The 19,541-nt window shown below is 37.4% G+C and overlaps 3 protein-coding genes across 3 annotated transcripts; all 3 read left to right on the top strand.

Moving 5' to 3' along the window:
- The first annotated feature begins 207 nt into the window (after positions 1–207).
- On the top strand, positions 208–2,374 carry tomm22 (translocase of outer mitochondrial membrane 22 homolog (yeast)). The gene is made up of 4 exons (XM_020924286.2): positions 208–513; positions 787–905; positions 1,400–1,517; positions 1,606–2,374. The coding sequence occupies exons 1-4, from the start codon at positions 424–426 to the stop codon at positions 1,678–1,680; spliced, it is 402 nt and encodes a 133-aa protein (XP_020779945.1). The 5' UTR covers positions 208–423; the 3' UTR covers positions 1,681–2,374.
- A 1,328-nt stretch (positions 2,375–3,702) lies between these two features.
- Positions 3,703–8,886, top strand: dmc1 (DNA meiotic recombinase 1). Its single transcript, XM_020924282.2, has 13 exons — positions 3,703–3,963; positions 4,040–4,084; positions 4,166–4,312; positions 4,407–4,489; positions 5,785–5,837; positions 5,923–5,964; positions 6,044–6,116; positions 7,205–7,296; positions 7,374–7,447; positions 7,981–8,095; positions 8,176–8,236; positions 8,311–8,427; positions 8,750–8,886. The coding sequence occupies exons 1-13, from the start codon at positions 3,907–3,909 to the stop codon at positions 8,817–8,819; spliced, it is 1,029 nt and encodes a 342-aa protein (XP_020779941.1). The 5' UTR covers positions 3,703–3,906; the 3' UTR covers positions 8,820–8,886.
- A 299-nt stretch (positions 8,887–9,185) lies between these two features.
- On the top strand, positions 9,186–19,428 carry LOC110159584 (eukaryotic peptide chain release factor GTP-binding subunit ERF3A). Its single transcript, XM_055161176.1, has 11 exons — positions 9,186–9,592; positions 9,887–9,931; positions 12,163–12,399; positions 13,773–13,806; positions 14,021–14,098; positions 14,220–14,400; positions 15,210–15,364; positions 16,262–16,402; positions 16,846–16,939; positions 17,823–17,903; positions 18,988–19,428. The coding sequence occupies exons 1-11, from the start codon at positions 9,400–9,402 to the stop codon at positions 19,186–19,188; spliced, it is 1,440 nt and encodes a 479-aa protein (XP_055017151.1). The 5' UTR covers positions 9,186–9,399; the 3' UTR covers positions 19,189–19,428.
- The last annotated feature ends 113 nt before the right edge of the window (positions 19,429–19,541 follow it).

Below are 19,541 nucleotides of genomic sequence, written 5' to 3'. Positions count from 1 at the left end.
AATTGGTTTCTAAAAATATGTACTCATTCCTTCATCAAATGGCCCTCTTGAAAATAAAGCCTCTCAAGAGGCAATCCAAATAATAGTAAAAACATCTAGAATTTGAAAGACACCAATTTTTAATATAGTTTTATCTTATGCGCTGCTACAAACTGCTATTACACTGCCGCTCTGCATGGTGGCGCTGTTTTTTCTAAGCCCTATAGAAAATGACCTCTGCCCCTCTCCGTCATCGACCCTGAAGAGCCTCACGTTTTCACTCCGTGACCTCCGATTTCATTTAGATTTACATTAAATTTCTTTAGAATAATCCACACTATTGTAGATCTTGAGCTTGTTTGTGGTTTATCTCTCACTCGGACTTTTGTCGGTCTTTACTTGGGCTCGCACAGGGCACCGCACAGGAGCACATAGTAGAGGAACATGTCCGGGATCGAGGAGCTGTCCCCAGCCGCGGGCCCGGTGTCCACTCGGCCCCCGGAGGACGAGATTGACGACGACGAAGATGAAGATGTGAGTGGCGGATCGTCGTTCCCGTAAAAAGAGTTTTGGACGTTTTTGTTTAAACATGTTCTACTCAATTATTACGACTAAGCTTAGGCCAACACTGAAGGCAAGCTAATGGGAGTTCCTTCAGACCTTGCAGGACACATTTCCAGTAGTACCAATGGATTATTTCAAAGAAAACCAATATTCAGTGGATAATTTACTGATGCAGTTACTGCATGTTTTATCATTTGGTTAGTTTACGTGTTATTCATGATGTTCTCATGTTTTTCCTTACAGTTGGATGAGACTTTGGCAGAGAGGTTGTGGGGCCTTACAGAAATGTTCCCAGACACAGTGCGGACTGCAGCTGAAGTGTCCGCGCAGTGCTCCGTTTCACTGGCCAAGAAGCTTTATAGGTATATTTGCAAAGATTGTTAATGCTGTATTGTCCATTTTCTGGTCTATACCATAGAGTGTATATATAAACCCTAAACCGTCTTTATACAGTCTATGATCTATACAGACTTTAAAATACATTTAAATAGACCTTTTATAACATAGATGGCAGCCTTATTACATGTAAATGCCTAGAAGAATTCAGTCACCATCTTTCAAACTTTATGTGGTTGTTATCCAATCAAAAAAACAATGCTGACGAGTAATCAGTTAAGATAATTGTTGGATTCAGCCCTAATGTAATAACATATTATAGACCCCTTATAAAGGCCTGTAGTGCTTAATAGAACTGCAATAGTGGTACAGTGGGTTAAGTCCTACCCATCCAATAACCAGACATTTCACCCATATTACCTTGTTACTGTATGCTGGACAGGAAAGGACAGCCAGTGTATATATCTGTGTGACTTGTACGCTGTGGCATTTTAATGATATATTTAAAAAATTCTTCCAGTTTTTCCCGTGCTGCACTCTGGGTGGGTACTACATCCTTCATGATCCTGGTCCTGCCGGTTGTGTTTGAAACAGAGCGACTACAACTGGAGCAGCAGCAGCTTCAGCAGCAGAGACAGGTGCACATGTTATATCAAAAACACTTTACTTACAGATCTATCTTACAAAACCACTGACAAATGCATTACTTTTTTATTTTGTATTTAGATCCTACTAGGGCCCAACACAGGGATGTCTGGAGGGATGCCTGGGATGATGCCAGCAGCTCCAGGCAAAATCTGAGCATCGTCCTGGGCCCTACACGGACCTGAGATCTGCTGCTAACCCTGCGCCACGGTCATGAGGAGAGACAGGGAGACCAGATAGAATGGACGAGCTGCACTACACAGGATCAGGCTGAAGTCAATCTTGTGGGTTAATCTCTAATCTAATTTGAAGGAGAAAGGACACGTTCTTCTATATCTTACTGTCTCTCCTCAAGTCAACATTATGCAGAGACTTTCAAGGAGCACTGCTTCATGGTTTTGTCTTCTTTCTTTTTTTTAATATCATAAATATGTTTAGGTGGTAGCAGAATCAAGTGTATGAGACAAAATGTGGTATGGATGTTTTATGTGTTGGTGTTTTGTCCAAGGAAAAATGCTCTTTGGACTTTAAAAACTCTACTCTGCTCAGTGGTTGAAATGGTTGTAGCTCACTGGTTTGTTAAGGCTGTTCAACGTTACCATCATTAGATCAAGTATAAAATGTGAATGCAGTGGAACAGAAAAATGCTGAATGTTACTAAGTTAATAGCACTGCATTTCCAAATAGAACATGTCATTATTCTGGTTCCACCATCCAGTGCTTGAAGTAAATTATTTGCTGTAGGTAATTACAATTCTACTCAAGAGTTCCAGTTTACTGATGAAACAGGACCATGTCTCTAGTACATTTTGCAATTATTTGTCAAATAAAACACCAATTCAAAGAGTAATGACTTGTGTGTTATTGACATATTTTTTGGCATTGTCATTTTATCTGGGGAATAGAACAAGACAGTTTGAAATATAATATCCATAGTAATATCAATTTTGCAAGCAAATTAAAAGTAGTTCATATCCTTGAAATCACAGCTGACAAATGGAAAGTCAGGACAAAAATGAAATAACATTTTACAAAGCGGTAAACATGTCTAAATTAGTCATACCTGCAGCATAAAGCCAATAAACCATTACTCAGTGATGAAAGGTAACAAAGTACAAAAGTGAAAGTATAATATCCATCCATCCATCCATTTTCTTCCGCTTAACTGGGGCGGTCGCGGGGGAGCATTCTAAGCAGGGACTCCCAGACTTCCTTCACCCCAGACACGTCCTCCAGCTCCTCTGGGGGGACCCCGAGGCGTTCCCAGGCCAACCGAGAGACATAGTTCCTCCAGTGTGTCTTGGGTCTTTCTTGGAGTCAGGAGAGTATAATACTTAAGTACTAATTTTACGTGTCTGTACTTCAGTAAATTTTACAGTGGATACTTGTTACTTTTAATTCACAACATTTGAGAACGTGTATCTGTACTTCCTACTCCACTACAATTTAGATCTGAACTGAAAAGTAAAAAGTACTTTTCTTATGGTTTGAGACTTGTTGAAAAGGCTATGACTTAACCTTTTTATCCCATTTAATTTGAGTTAACATCCCAACTTTGAGCAAACCAAATACACAGAAGTGGCTAGAAAAAATAACAAATAATTTGAATCAGTTAAAATCTGCTAAATTCTTTATCATTGTCAAATTCTTTATTCTTTAATTGTTCTAAAAATCCTCTGCACTCTTTAAGAACAGTTTTAAACAGGTACTTCAATATTTTTACTGAAGTACGTTTTTTCATGTAATATTTTTACTTGAGTAACTTTTTTTACCTTTGTATTTGTACTTTTTCTCAAGTAAAAAAAATATAGTACTTATGCACCAATGCCATGACTTTACATGCTTGTAGTTGTAGTTGAGCAAATTCCCACGTAGGGACACTTGTGCGCAGACTATGGTGCGCAGATACAGTAGCGTGGCTTTCAATGATATTTGAAATTCAGACGATGTTGGATAGAAAGTCGTGCTGTTACGTTTAAAAAAACAAAAACAAAAACAAAAAACTTAATAATACAATATTTTGTTTTTAAATAAATAAATACACCTACATATAAAGAAAATAAAGCAATAATATTAGCTTGATATATTTTTTTTACCGATTTACTACACATGAGACTGGTTTAGAAGTGAGTATTTCAGATTGCCCTTAAAATCTGAAATAATAACCCGCCAGTAAAAGACCCGCGAAACTGTTTAGTTTACAAACGTCTTCACTTCCATAACCTGGCATCATCTTTATTCTACCCTTCGTCACCTTAATTTTTTTAAATTTCGAAATAAATTAATACTTTTAAATGGACATTTGTTATTTGAAAAGGTAAACTTGAAGTAACAAAAAAGCTAGCATCTAAGAGCTAAGAAAACGCTAGTGAACTAACCACAATGAAGATGTCCGAAGATCAAGTTGTTGAAGATGACTCTGGCTACCACGATGATGAGGTAAAATAGATCAGCCAAATTATCTTTTATGGCTAATCATAACAGTATAATCAATACAGTATCTGCATCTTAACAGGAGTCATTTTTCCAAGATATTGACCAGCTACAAAAACATGGAATTGTAAGTTGCTTTAAAGTCCTATTGTTTTAAAATAATTCTCCAATAAATCTCCAAACTACCCTTTCTTTCTCTTTCTTTCAGAATATGGCCGACATCAAAAAGCTTAAGTCAGTGGGAATCTGCACTGTGAAAGGTATCCAGATGACTACACGAAAAGCTTTGTGTAATATCAAAGGTTTATCAGAGGCCAAGGTGGAAAAAATCAAGGAGGCTGCTGGGAAAATGCTGGTAAGTTATTTATTTATTTAATTTTGTCTAATTAATACATACATATTGGGTGTTATATATTAAAATGTTTGTTTTTTGTTTTTACTATACCCAGACTATCGGTTTCCAGACTGCTTTTGAGTACAGCGCGAAGAGGAAGCAAGTGTTCCACATCACAACTGGAAGCCAAGAGTTTGAGTAAAGATTTAAAGCATTATGTAATCTATTGATACTTTGCAGTGACATGACGCTGGGTGTGTTCTACATGTATCTCCAATCGTGGAATGTAGGTGTTACCACGGTGACAAAATACACACATTGGCAAACACTGCCATAAAGTTTTAAGTTAGTCTGAAAACACAAGGAAAAATACAAAATGGATTTACACAACATATTTTCAGGACCCTGTACATATACATGGGTGGTGGGTGTAGGTGTTTGCTTTTCAACAAAAAGGTGAGAGTGAGTGAAAAACTGTTGGCTAATGTTCTCTATCTTGTTTAATTTTATGTGCGAGAGACTTGTTTAACAGCACAAATCATCTCACCTGTTGTAGTTCCAGCTAAGTCAGCTCTTTACGGTCAGATTGTGTTAAAATAAAGCACAGATTAAAGTCTAATAAAGCCTCAGACAGGGCAGAGCCTACAGTTAGCATCACACCCCCAGAGAATGTTGTTGACGTCAGCTGCAAAGTATCACTGGGATGCATTCATGTGCTAGAATTTGATTTCGCAATTTCAGATTGAGGTCAACGGCCTATATAATGCAATGCAAAATTTGCGAGACTGTTAGAAGAAAAATCCAAACTTATGATCCAGAAAAGTTGAACCTTATCATTGGAGGTTGGCTCCACAAACTTTCCATATTAAAGTTATGTCTTAATGTCCTTTCAACTGACAGCAATCTCATCTTTGGAGTTGAATAATTACATCACTTTCTGAAGATCAAGTGAAAAAATTATTTCAGTTTCTTTTTTATGCAGAGATGATCTTTGTGCCAGTTTATGCTTCATGAGGATAAGCCGAATGGTTGCAGAGATACTAACCATAAACCAAGTCAACAAATCTGCAATCTGACTGTTACACAGTAAATTCTACCACAGAGTTCTGGCCTGTCCTCAGCTCAGTTTTAACCTATAGGGATTCTACAGTGTTTTGATGTCAAATGAACAATGACATTACAACATTCTATAGGTCAATAATATTTAATACAGACATGGGTGGCTAAAATGAATATTGTTCAAAAACAGGTTTTGTTATAATACAGTGAGTATTTGGATCAAGTCACTATTAAATATGCTCAAGTTCAACATTTGTGAATTTTATCTTATGGATTTTTCATGGCAAAGTACAAAGAAATCATGCTCTTGCCCCAGAGATGTCATACTGAGAGTATGACAACAACACATTCTAAAATCTGAAAACTACCAACTGTAGCATATTTCAATTCATGGTGTATAGACTAGTTGTATTAACGTCTGCATATTTCTGCAGTAAACTGCTGGGTGGAGGAATTGAAAGCATGGCCATTACAGAGGCATTTGGAGGTGAGAGAAATTATATTGTGAAAGTTATTATAGTCTGAAAGTGTCCTATGTTAAGTGTGTATTAAATCTTTTGAATTTATTGTAGAGTTCCGCACAGGAAAAACCCAGCTTTCTCACACTCTTTGTGGTACGTAGCAGGCCTCATCATAATTGCACATTCTGTTAGTATTAAATATTTAAATTTGATCATATATTTTATCTTACAGTCACCGCACAGCTGCCTGGAGAAGACCGTTATACAGGCGGGAAAGTCATTTTTATTGACACAGAGAACACTTTGTATCCTTAATAATTGACACATTTCACGATTATGAATAGAGGTGGGGAGAGTAGCCAAAAAATTTACCTAGAGTCATTTTACTTCAAAGCATTGGTGGATTAAGTACTCAATTTTGTTACTTAAGTAAAAGTGGGCCAGAGATTACTCAAGTAAAAGTATTGTATGAAAAAAAAGTATTTTGCAGTCATTTTTTGGAATAGTATAGCATCAAATGTAGTTATTTTATAAGGAATTGAGCTGATTTTAAGTGGTTCAATTGATTCTTAATTTTTGTAGCTGTTTTGTGTATTTAATTTGCTCAAAGTTCAACTTTAACGCAAATTAAATCAGCTAAAAGTAGGTCTCAGCCATATCAGTAGGTTTAAATCCATAAAGAAGAGTACTTTTTACTTTTCTGTCAGATCTAAAATGTAATGGAATAAGAGTACAGCACTTAAATGTAGCAAAGTAAAAGTAAAAAGTATCCACTGTAAAATTTACTTAAGTAAAGCACTGATATCTAAAAATTGCACTTATATCATATATTATATATATTATATTATATTATACTATATTATATTGTACTTTGTTACTTTCCACCACAGCTTGAAAATAATATTACTGAAGTAGAAGTATAAATAAATTACACAAGTAAGAGTAAAAAAGCAACTGGGGGGAAAAAAAATACTACTTAAGTAACAGTAACTTAAAGACCAACTGTTAGGAGATAACATCTGATTTATAATTTAATGTGAATGTTATTAGATGGACAAAACATGAAATAGTGCTAAAAAATCTGGTATTTTCACTGCTCTGAAGAAGCAGTGCAAGAAACATAAATGTTGAAGTCATTTCATATTGTCAACATAAAGCTTTTGTCATTTGTAGACTTACTCACAGTAGGCAGAGTAACCAAAACATTTTCTAAGAGTACTTTTACTTCAATAAAAATAGACAATAATATATAAAAAGTATGCTGCTAAAAAGTACTTTGAAAGTACAGTTTCTCAAAGTCAACCAAAGTAAATTTAACTGAGTAATTATTAATATGAACGAGCTAGTGCTTTATGAAACAGCTCTTCATATCCTTGACTTGGCTTGTGTCTAGTCGCCCTGACAGACTGAGAGATATTGCTGACAGGTTCAATGTGGACCATGATGCAGTTCTGGACAATGTGCTGTATGCCCGCGCCTACACAAGTGCGTCAGAGCTTGTACTGCATTGTCTATTTTACAATTTGGGATAAAGTCACTCAAAGTTAAGGTTTTGTCTTTAGGTGAACACCAGATGGAGCTATTGGACTTTGTAGCAGCAAAATTTCATGAGGAGGGTGGAGTGTTCAAGCTGCTGGTAAATACATGGATACATATTATGTAACCTGAATAATAAATTCATAATAGGTTGTGTACATGTGGTGTCATAGCATAGGTGCCTGTACTGTGAGTGCCTCTTCTATTACATAAGGCCGAGTAATGGCATGAAAGTATGAACTCAACTAAAACTAGGCAGCACAAATAAACTAAGGTGGCAAATACTAAGTATTATATCTATGTTATATCTTTTGAATAGGAAAAAAATCTCAATCAGTTGCATATAGGAAGCACAGACTTAAGGATACCAGAAAGTAGTTTAGTCATGATACAAAAATTTCAAACTCCATTTTGATACCAAGAAATAGACTTGATTCTAATGATACCACAAAGATAATGAAAGCACTCTTATACTTGTTCTGATACAGCTCAATTTCATTCTAAAGCTATTTAGAATGTACACCTTTTAGTACAGCTTGCTCAAATTAGTAAATTTTGTAGTTTTAACAGTTTTAGTGTCTGATGTTCAATACTTTTGACAACCATATTCCCGATACTGTTTCTCTGTAATAGATAATAGACTCCATCATGGCCTTGTTCCGCGTGGACTTCTCCGGCAGAGGGGAGCTAGCTGAGAGGCAGCAAAAACTAGCTCAGATGCTCTCCAGGCTGCAGAAGATCTCAGAGGGTAATTATGACGAGGGTGCAGTCATACGATATCATAATTATAGGATGTTTGTTGGGTTTATTGTTCTCATTTCACTTCAGAGTACAACGTGGCTGTCTTCGTCACAAACCAAATGACCGCTGATCCTGGAGCTGGAATGACGTATGCATAGTTTTAACTCAAGATCTACAGGTTTATTGGAAAATTTGTTTATGTGTTTGTATATATTTTTTCAGATTCCAGGCTGATCCAAAGAAGCCGATTGGAGGGCACATTTTGGCTCATGCTTCCACCACACGTTTGAGTTTAAGGAAAGGTCGAGGTGAAATGAGAATTGCTAAGATATTTGACAGGTAATTAAAGATCTTATGTCAGGGTTCCCACACATTCTGGAAATCCTGGAAACTAATTAGAAAAAGGACCAAATGTAATGGAAAATCTATCTTTTGTTCTTGAAAATCTCTCCTCACTTTATCTTGCTGTATTACTAGATGCTGTTAATGCCATCATAGTAAAAAAGTGAAAAACCTCTAAAACCTGCCAAATTGCAGGAAATAACACCTCTTTTGTGTAAAATGTCTAAATATAAAATGCAATCCTACCACAATGCACAGTGAATGTAATATCATATAAAATGCTATTATAATTTCTTTGGGTCTTTCTCATTTCTCGTAGCCCTGACATGCCAGAAAATGAGGCCACATTTGCCATCACTGCTGGAGGTGTTTCTGATGCAAAGGAGTGAAGAAGAAAAAAAATCCTATCTTTAAACTATTTATTAATATCTTGTATTTATTCTAACATTATTTATTGTGATTTTTAGTCTTTATTTGTTCATGTTATTTAACGGTTATAAAATACATGTTATTTTTCATGCAATTGTTGTCATGTATGTTGTCCTGTCATGATAAGTTAAATGGACTAACTAATGTTATTTCCTCATTAAACATATATCTGAAGCTTGTGTTTTGTTCACACTTGTTTGATACACAAAGCTCACAAGAGTCAGTTTGGCATAAAATATGTCCTTTAATGTGAAACACTGATTTATAGCAGTATTATTACTCCACTCTCCCAGCCCAGTACAGCCGTGGTACAGTGGTGGGCTCTAGCGGTGGCAGGCAGACGCAGCGGCTGTAGAGCACTTCTCGTCCGCTGCGAGATCCATATGCTTCACCAAAGCCAGGCTTAACAAAGCAATGGGAACTTGTTCAAACGTGCTGCTACGAGTCTGAATCAACACACCAGCAAATACACGCTCCTCTCCGGACTCATACGGGCATTAGCCTCTTCTACAGCGGGAAAACTACTCTGAGACGGGAGCGATGGACCCGACAGACGCCCCGGATTCGTGGGAGCTGGAGGAGGATGCCGAGGCCCCGACTGCAGCGGCGGAGCTCCCGGCCGCCTTCGCCTCCCTGAACGTCAACGCTAAACCCTTTGTCCCCAACGTGAACGCTCCGGTGTTCGTGCCCAGCTTCCTCCAGACCAGCACCGTGGACATGCCGGCTTCAGAGGGTGGGTGAATACCGTTACCCGACAGCTGGGTGGAAGTTAGCTTAACTCGCTAGCTCTCCTGCTAAAGAAGCTAAGTTAGCCTGCTCAGTGCCAACTCGCTGTTCTGTACTACCAGTCCATGCTCTAGTCGCCTTTTCACTCATCAACAAGTCACTGTAGGGCTTAGACACGTATTATCACTGTGTAGCAAACATATTTACGACGCAGTAATAGCTCACGACTGTCAGACAAGCCGCCCCATCATTGTGTATTAATAGTGCTGAAAGTTTGATGTGCTTTGTGTCTCTTCCAAAGGTACCGCAGAGCCAGTGGCCAGCATGGAGGTGGCAGACACAGCCGGTATGCGTCCACTCCTAACATGTGCTTTTCATTAAGACTCAGCCTGCGTATACGTGAGGTTATAACAGAGCAAGTGAAGCTTTGGAAAACATAAGAGGTCATGGTCTGAAGGACTCGAGGTGATTTGTAACACTTAAACCATATTCAGAGGCCGGCATTTGTAAACTCATGTGCACTCGAGGGCCTTCTTCATTTAACATGATGCAACCGCCACTCTGCTCCACAGCTCAAAATAGACCTCCCATTGGCAGAAGGGTGTGCTGTCACAGTGCATGTCCAAGGTCCTGCCTCAGATATGCACACCACTGTGTTTCCAAAGACATCCGCAGGGTTTGGTTACTCCGGAGCATTCACAGTTTAGAGGCAACTATGCTGCGACTTACACTAATTTGGTACTTTGAGAAAAACACTCTCTTCTTCTTAAAGTATATAAAAATAGTACCATATAATGTGTAAGGCTGCACAGATACCCCAAAAATATCAATATCACAATATTCGCTGCCTCAGTTATCGTAGTTACAAGAAAATAAATATGATCTGTGCCATTGGCCCCTCTGACCACCACCAACATTCAGACACCACAATTGTACTAGGCAATGTGGGAGACATGTCTTGCCTGAGGACACAACAACAGTTTTTGCAACTGGCGTCCCACTGTGGCACTTGGTATTCCCAGCGGTCTCTCATTCAAGTACTAACCAGGCCCAGCTTTACTTATCCTCTTTGACAAAGAGGTTTGGTTTTGGTTCAGTTTGTGAAATCTTTATTTTTGATCCAGTTTGACTGGTAAATGAAGGCATGTGCATTTTAGCTTTAATGTAACTGAACGTATTATACTCATGTCGTGCAGCCCTATTCATAACCATTTATTATTATCTGTTTCATAATTTACAATGCCATGCAAAGATAATACAATTGAGGTGGTGGCTTGTTACTGGTCCAAATAAATAAATGACGAAGTTGACAGCTCCCGCCTGTACTAGTTTAAATGAGGAGTAGTGAATGTAAAGTTATTCACCATTGTACCTGATTGCTTGAGTGCATTTCCTAGTTTATTTATGTGTACGATATTGGTTAGGTACTGTGTGTGAGATCTCCATGTCGTAACTTTTGCCAACTGCTTTACAACATTAATTAATTTAATCTATATCAAGTCATTCATTTTATCCTCTAAATGTGAACTCTGGTCTGTTTAACAAGATACTTCTGATGCACTGAGGACAAACTCAGAATGACTCATTGATATACAGAGACTGCGGCAGTTTAGCAAAAAATATTGTAGCTAAACATCAGGGAATTTGTCAGTCCCTCCATCTCAAGTTAATCAAATTGTAGAACATGAGCGCAACCTATTAGCACAGCAATATTATCCATCCAGAGTTGACAGTGTCTCAAATGTTTTATACCAGCTCTATATTTATCGCAATATTCATAAGCATGGACAAAATTAGTATTCTTTTACAACTTGCAAGATTAGAATTTTGGTATCTTGGGCTAGATGAGATGTTTTTGAAAGCAAATAAATATTGCACATTTCCAATTGAAACTAGATTTGCTATACTTTTAATAATAAACCTTTTGGAGCTTTTATAATAATGTTATAATTCTGTTCCCTGATAAAAAACATGCCCGAAGAGGTTTTCCATGCATTTTTGAGTAATCTAGCAATCTCCCCTGGGCCCTATTTGAACCCTCCTTATGGTTAGCAGTACAAATCTGTACAAAGCTCAGTCCACAAGCCAACATCACCCATACACTCACACCGCAATTCTCCGTTAATATACAGAAGAATGATACAAAACAATACACTACAATGTCATAGCAATTTTCATAGCAATATTCACATTGATTGTAATGTGATAACGCTCTGAAAGGGGAGTGACTTAGCGCTCAGAGCAAAGGGGAGACTCAGAGTGCCAAAAATAAAAATGGAACTTATTAAATATGTTAATAAGCTGTTTTCGGCAAATACAGCTTTTTCAAAATAGTAAAAAATAATATGGTGGTCAAAATATGTTATGTGTTAGCAGTTAATACACCGTAGAAATAAAATACTCTTTCTTTAAGATTCCTCAATTTACCTTTGAGAGAACACTGAAATGCAAACTGCTAATTTGCTAAATTGACACAAATATCATCTAAACAACATAATTACTTGAATCTTTTGTGTTTTGCCTTTTCAAATCTCAATTGTAACTCTTCTGACTATGTGACTCATGTATTTTGTATAGCCCCAGTGGAGAATGGAGGCACCGAGGCGGACATGACAACAGAGGAGGAGACGTGGGAGCAGAAGGAGGAGCCCGGCGGAGGGGGCGGAGGCGGGGGGCAGGGGGATGCCGCTGGGAAGGAGGATGAGGAGATGATGGAGGAGGAAGAGGAGGAGATGCCTGTGCCCAAAGTGGCCCCGCCGCCTCCAGACGCCCCCAAGAAGGAGCACGTCAATGTGGTCTTCATCGGACACGTCGGTATGTGTTGTCATGATACTAAATAGACTTGATAATCAATACCCAGGCCGATACCACAATGATAATAAAAAACATTATTTCTTTAGACAATAGAATGTGATTTTCATTTAAATAATAGTGCTTTCTTTTATATTACCGTGTGGCCTTACATGTGTGCAATCTCTCAGTCGTCTAGGTAGGTTCCATGTTCCATGAGTGTACACTAGTCTATGTGCTCTTATACTTGTTCTTAAGATATTCAGGAAAGGTTCATTTCTGTCCTGTGAATGTTCCTTTTTTTAGTGTTGGCATCTGGTCAAATGAGTATCCAGTTTCAACATTAGTTTTAATATCGATTAATTTTGGTACTTAGTACTATCAATACTAGTTTTCGACTTTTGACAACCCTGATATGTAGTATATAGATAGGATTGGGATTTCTTATTAAATAGATTTGTGAATTTAATTTTTTATAAGGGATTTGAAATGGAGGGCAGCTCTGAGCATGTATCAACAAGTCTAACTAACAGCTGCTGGTTTCTTACCTGTTCTTGAGTGTACCAAGTTGAATAGATAAACACTGCAAACCGTTAGTGTTCATTTTCACAAGAAATTTGAATTGAGCTTTAGTCTTAGTGCCTTGGCCAAAGCAAATTTTAGTTTTAGTCAAGATTTAGTCAAATAGCTGTTTTTAGTTTGAAAGTGATAGTATGTAACTTTCTGGATGTGGCAAGTTCCCTGCCTGATTCCATGGAATTAGAAAATTAAACCATACTTCAGAACATTCTGCATAGTGATAGATAGGTTTTATGACATATTGTGGAATATTATGGCCAAAGGAACATTTCCAGGGAAACAAGATGGAGATCTTCCAGGCCAAATAAGAGTCAGGTTTGTGGAGATAGACACATGTTTTTCAGTGCAGTTAAAACATCTATAATGAAAAACTTTTTTTTGACAAAATATATACATACTAAGGCTTTAATCTAGCTTTAGTCATCAAAAATGTCATGCCTGTTATGTAGACCAAATCCACTCCAATGCAACCATTTTAGTTGAGCATAAAATATGTTTTTCTTTCCAGATTTCCAGTATGATAATTTATATGACTTGTTGTTCCTTGGATGTTGTTTATGGTCTGGTTTAGGGCTTTGGGATTAGAGAGTGAAACTTGGATCTTGTTTGTTCATTCATTTATGTTTTGTTTTATTATTCAACAAAAATATTAGAACTTCTAAAGAACAACAAAATGTAGTTTTAGTCAGACAGTTTATTATGTTTTTTTTTATCTGGTTTTAGTCAGCAAAAACAATTTTAACAACTTACAAGACATAGTTTTACATTCCTATTATTTAATTAAGTATTTGACGAAATGTGGACACTTTCCTTTTCAGATGCTGGTAAATCAACCATTGGAGGTCAGATCATGTAAGTCCTGTGTAGTTTTAATTGCTGCTACATATTTGTACTCTATATTTAGAGACGTAGTTGTAATAGAGTCACCTGTTGCACAAACTTAGCAGACAAACAGGTTGATTCAGATTCTAATTGTAGTTTTAACCTTGACCTGATAGCAATGACACAAAGCAAATACAATCACATGTTTAAATTATGCATTCATTGAATTATATATCTTCTGTAGGTACTTGACCGGAATGGTGGACAAACGAACATTGGAGAAATATGAGAGAGAAGCTAAAGAGAAGAACAGAGAGACCTGGTGAGCGCGCCTCCTCTCTATTGTTTGACAGTAAATAATCGCTGATAGGCTTCATGTTCTAAAAGACCACACGCCCACGCACCCTTTTATTTAGAGTGCTCACGTTGTATTTTTAATTCAGGTATTTGTCGTGGGCCCTGGACACAAACCAGGAGGAGAGGGACAAGGGGAAGACAGTGGAGGTGGGGCGTGCATACTTCGAGACAGAGAAAAAGCACTTCACCATCCTGGACGCACCCGGACACAAGAGCTTCGTACCAAACATGATTGGAGGGGCATCACAGGCCGATCTGGCAGTGCTGGTACAAATATGATGACTTCTAATAGCATGCATTAATGATGTTCAAGAATGGGAGAATTTGGAGAAACTTTTTTAGTGGAGAGTCTGTCACCTGCTTGTCTCCTTGGAGATTTAATTATTTATTGCTATGCCTGCAATGTGCCATAGTATGAAGCATATCTATCTAGTAACAATAATATTAATACCATACACTTGAATGCACTTGTAATGCACTTCACAGGCTAGTGAAAGCCTTTATTAGCACTACATTATTCATGCATTCCACACTCAATAGTGGTAAGTTGCTATTGTAACCACAGCTGCCCTGAGGCAAACTGATGGAAACAAGACTGTCAGTCTGTGCCATTTGTTTTGTATGGATCTGAACAAATTCACTTCTCCATAGATCTGACTTGTTACTTCATCTGGTGGCTACACATGCTTGTCTCCATGAAGATAAGAGAAGTTTGATGTTGTACTATAGAACATGCCAGACAAACCAATAACTTGTGCATTAAGACAAATAGGTGGTGCACCTTCCATCAGAGAAATCACACGGTGCACTTTAAGATGTACCTGTGTGTTTGAACAATACCATCATCTTTTATAATATCATGAGATTTTTTCATTATTGTCCGAGAATGCACTGGACTTTATGCCAGTTTTTGTTTCATGTGAATAGGCCCAATTAGAGAGAACTATGAACCGTAAACCAGATATAAACATTTTAATGACCATACAAATCTAACTGGAATGCTGTGATGTCATGTGAACTTACCCTCTGGCTCTTTTGTCTCATGGTACTTTTATTTTATGCATGTATTTTCTCAGGTGATCTCAGCCAGAAAGGGCGAGTTTGAGACGGGCTTTGAGAAGGGGGGGCAGACAAGGGAACACGCCATGCTGGCTAAAACTGCCGGAGTCAAACATCTCATTGTCCTCATCAACAAGATGGATGACCCCACTGTCAACTGGAGCCTGGAGAGGTGAACACACTAGTATTAGTAACACATTTAGTTACTGTACTAAGAAAATAGGCAAGGGCCAATATCTAATCTATGACCAGTAAAAATCAGATAACTTATCAGATTAACACTTAGATCTGACTTTTGGTGTGTGTTTTCACATTCACAAAAGAACATAAAAAAGACACACCTGGTGACAGTTAATCAATGGATCTGAAACTGAAAACACTCTGTTCCACCTTGTGATGTCATACTGTAATACAGGAAGTGCTCCCCTTTGTTTTTTAACTTCATACACCTTCACTAGAATCATTTTGATAATTTCAGCATTGGAATTGTCAATCTTTACTGACCAAAAAGGTCAAATGTAGCTATTAACTTGATAGCTACCAGTATGTGACATCACAAGGTGAAACAGAGCATTTTAAGCTTTGGAGATATAGACAGACTAATAGGAAAGGGTTACTCAAATGTGTGAATGAAACAAAACAAAACGCCAGGTATGTTGTTGAAAAGTAACTGCATTATAACATGTCTTAAAGCTCTCAATAATCCATTTAATGTAATATAGGACCTTTAAAGAGAAAGTCAAATGAGTTTTTAAAAAAGTTGGGATTTTTTTGTCTTGTTTTTCTTGTTAAAACCGGCAGGTGTGAACAATCAAAAGAAATCACACTTCTCATATCGTACGATCACTGGCTTTGTTTACATGCACACAAAAATCGGATTATTATCAGATTTCTGGTGTTATGAAAATTTTTGGTATTTGAGAAGTTTCACATGCTATGATACTGATCTATTTAACTTTATCATCGCAATGCATTACAAAATATGTAACCTACAAATAAGTTTTATATTTTATCCCATCTTACCAGACCATGTGATCACCTCCGTATTTATTTTTGTCTTGCCTTAAAGATACGAGGAATGTAAGGAAAAGCTGGTGCCATTTTTGAAAAAAGTGGGCTTCAACCCCAAGAAGGACATCCACTTTATGCCTTGCTCTGGACTCACTGGTGCCAACCTCAAAGACCCGGTGCCGGAATGCTCCTGGTACACGTAAGTCTCCCTTTAAACCAACAGAAAGTCAGACATTTTGTGTCATGTGTTGTCTTGTATGTATTAAAACAGGTGCATGACAGGTTAGACTACTCATGCCACTAAAACATGATTAGATCTTGATAAAAAAAAAAAAGCTTACTTAGTTTTCCACTTGCAGTTTATAATTTTACTTTCTGATTGAACATTTTGTTAAAAATTTAAATTGTGTTCCTTGTTCGTAAATGGATTTTTGCACTTTTAGAATACTGTGTATTGATGGCATAGATGGAGGAATTCTTTCTTTAGAACTCAGCTGCCACTAATGTAAAACTATCATGAATATTGACCACAAATACCATACCACCAGTACTTATAAAAACATAGGAAGTTGTCATATGCACTTTACGCATCTGTTAATGGAGAAATAATGGAGAAATAATTAGACTCTGTTGTGTTATCAGGGGATTGCCATTTATACCCCACCTGGACAGCTTGCCAAATTTCACCAGATCCAGCGATGGGCCTGTCAGACTGCCAATAGTAGATAAGTATAAGGTGAGTTATATGCTATTCTGCTTTTGGTATCCAAGAAGCTGCTTTGATCCTCCGCATATCGCTCTATTTTCGCTTCTTTATAGATCATTCATTTTCTTGGCTTGGTCTAAACCTTGGATGTGTTACACACATTTCTTACCATGTTAATCAGATTAGATTTTCTTTCATTTTTTGTCAAACGTCTCCTCTGTGGTCGTGTCTAATATGCCAATGTCTTGCGGTTGCATAAGAGCCTTATGTAGTGTTATATGACTAAGAAGTCCCCACTGGTGTTGGCCTGATGTAACAGGATTATGGCTAACTGGATGCTATGCTAATTTCCATCCATGCTACATTCTATCCACAAGAAGCACCCATACAGAGCTGTACTTAAACCTCAAAATAGATCTGTTTTATACCTGAGCATACAACTGTTTGATTCAGTGTTATTCTAGTCTGACCATCACAGATTAAATGGTAAGATGTTGTTTACTCCGCTTCCCCCCTTCAAACTTTAGACAATTTGACAAAATGAACAATTTGCATTGGGTTAAGCCATGAAATTGCTTTTTTCTCATATTAGATTGGGCAACATATTTTTATAACTTGATCATCTTGATCTAAATCTAAATTGTAATCCCCATCTATATAGAATACTAGTTACATTTAAGTGTTGTGTAAAATGCCATTAGATCAACAAATATTCGCTACTGTCTACATACAGGCTTTACATTACAAACTTAAATCCAGTTTGCATATCAGATTTTTGCATCCCAATTGTAGCAGCTCACACAAGCCCCTCTTTGTTTATCAACGCTTTTCCTCTATTAGACAAATGGCACATTCCCAGATCAGTGGAGCAGAAGACATGTGTGCACTCTTTACATTATGTGTGTATTTGCAGGACATGGGCACAGTGGTCCTTGGGAAACTGGAGTCAGGGTCCATCAGCAAAGCCCAGCAGCTGGTCATGATGCCAAACAGGGTAAGGCTCCTATAGACTAGACCAGACCAGAGCAGCCCTTCTCCTGGGGTGGAAAAAAGAGGATTCTGTTACTGCACCAGTTTGTGTTTCAGCAAAGGCTCGTGTTTCTTTAAGGAGAAAGATTTAGTCCAAAGACACACACAACTCAACTTTTATTACATTTCTACTTACATGTCTGCTGATCCAGATAAAATTGAACCTGTCAAAGTGAAGTGGAGATATACATATCATAGATAAGAAGTTTAACATCAAATTAACCAGTTCATAAAACAAATGAAACCAATAGCATTACTCTATACACCAATACTAATGGGATCACCTAGTGCTAATTTGACAACTACAGCTTTTATATTAACAGAGCAGACTCAGTAGAACGAAGGAACTATGGTATACTAAAATATATGATAAAAAATGACACAAAGCGAAAGTGGTTTTATAACCAAATAGTTTCAAAATGAACAACTGAATTTTGATATTTTATACTACTGTTTAGATTTGAAGTGTGCTCAGAATGTACTGTTCAACATTATAGTAGTATTAATACAACTATAATAGTATTAAGTCTAGACAAGTGGTTTCTGAAGTGCGAGCTACAAAGCACTTAGCAAGTGGTCAAGAAATTACTTGAAAAGCAGATAGAACTGTTCAATTATTATGTTCATGTTTTATTTAAAATGTGTGTAATTATGTAAAGTAACACAATAAACTAAAATAAATACAGTTAAACCATGTACTGCAACTTAAAATCATCAGAAGAGTCAATTTAATTTTGCTGTAGAAGTCCTGGCAGGTTGTAATCTTATTTTAGTAGCACATATTATGCAGATCTTTTGAGTCAAAAGCTGCTGAATGCCACTCTACACTCTTTACCCCTGTTTCACTCTAAAGCCTACAGACCAGAATATGCTAATGAAAATGCTCTTATGTTATCCTTATGTAAATGTTGCAATAATCAAAAATACATATTATCACATTGCTCATATTTATTTTTGATCACTTACTATAACTGCCGTTCATATGCTTTTGAACTGATCCATCATCCATCTCTTTTCTCTTACATGTAACCCCCCCATCTGTCCCTCAGCACACAGTGGAGGTGCTGAGCCTGCTGAGCGATGACGTGGAGACGGACGACGCCGCCCCGGGAGAGAACTTGAAGCTGCGTCTGAAGGGCATCGAGGAAGAGGAGATCCTGCCGGGCTTCATCCTCTGTAGCCCCGACAACCTCTGCCACTCAGGGCGCACCTTCGACGCACAGGTCAGCACAGCGCCATCTGCTGTGTAATCTGGGACAAGACAGCAGGGTTTAGAGGCAATGTTTTAGGAAAATATTTGACTTTCTGAGAATAGGAATTTTACACATTTAAAACCAGGTCTGTCTGTAGAAGGACTGTACCAACACCAATTTTAAGAGTAATGTTATTACTCAAGTAAAAGTCCAAGGGACCAAGAAATTACTCAAGTAAGAGTATCTGATCTAATTTAAATTTTAGGTCAATTTAATTAGACAGACAAAACAAACCATGCATAAAATTTAGTAGATAAGGGTAAGGCAGGTAAGGATGAACACAAAAATTTGAGAAAGTAAATAATATCTTGAAGGAGCGGTGCAAGAAACCCAAATGTGCAAATTATTTA

Source organism: Boleophthalmus pectinirostris, unplaced genomic scaffold, assembly GCF_026225935.1.
Source record: "Boleophthalmus pectinirostris isolate CB_2022bp ecotype Guang Dong unplaced genomic scaffold, ASM2622593v1 HiC_scaffold_362, whole genome shotgun sequence".
Classification (NCBI taxonomy): domain Eukaryota; kingdom Metazoa; phylum Chordata; class Actinopteri; order Gobiiformes; family Gobiidae; genus Boleophthalmus; species Boleophthalmus pectinirostris.
This window is presented reverse-complemented; position numbering and strand designations above follow the sequence as displayed.

Bases quoted from the DNA above. Each gene is read 5' to 3' on its own strand.
- LOC110159584 (XM_055161176.1), top strand. From the start codon at position 9,400: ATGGACCCGACAGACGCCCCGGATTCGTGGGAGCTGGAGGAGGATGCC. The intron at 9,932-12,162 runs GTATGCGTCCAC...TATTTTGTATAG, and splicing joins GGAGGTGGCAGACACAGCCG to CCCCAGTGGAGAATGGAGGC. The intron at 14,099-14,219 runs GTGAGCGCGCCT...TTTTTAATTCAG, and splicing joins GAGAAGAACAGAGAGACCTG to GTATTTGTCGTGGGCCCTGG.
- dmc1 (XM_020924282.2), top strand. From the start codon at position 3,907: ATGAAGATGTCCGAAGATCAAGTTGTTGAAGATGACTCTGGCTACCAC. The intron at 3,964-4,039 runs GTAAAATAGATC...GCATCTTAACAG, and splicing joins CTGGCTACCACGATGATGAG to GAGTCATTTTTCCAAGATAT. The intron at 4,085-4,165 runs GTAAGTTGCTTT...TCTTTCTTTCAG, and splicing joins AGCTACAAAAACATGGAATT to AATATGGCCGACATCAAAAA.
- tomm22 (XM_020924286.2), top strand. From the start codon at position 424: ATGTCCGGGATCGAGGAGCTGTCCCCAGCCGCGGGCCCGGTGTCCACT. The intron at 514-786 runs GTGAGTGGCGGA...TTTTCCTTACAG, and splicing joins ACGACGACGAAGATGAAGAT to TTGGATGAGACTTTGGCAGA. The intron at 906-1,399 runs GTATATTTGCAA...AAATTCTTCCAG, and splicing joins CTGGCCAAGAAGCTTTATAG to TTTTTCCCGTGCTGCACTCT.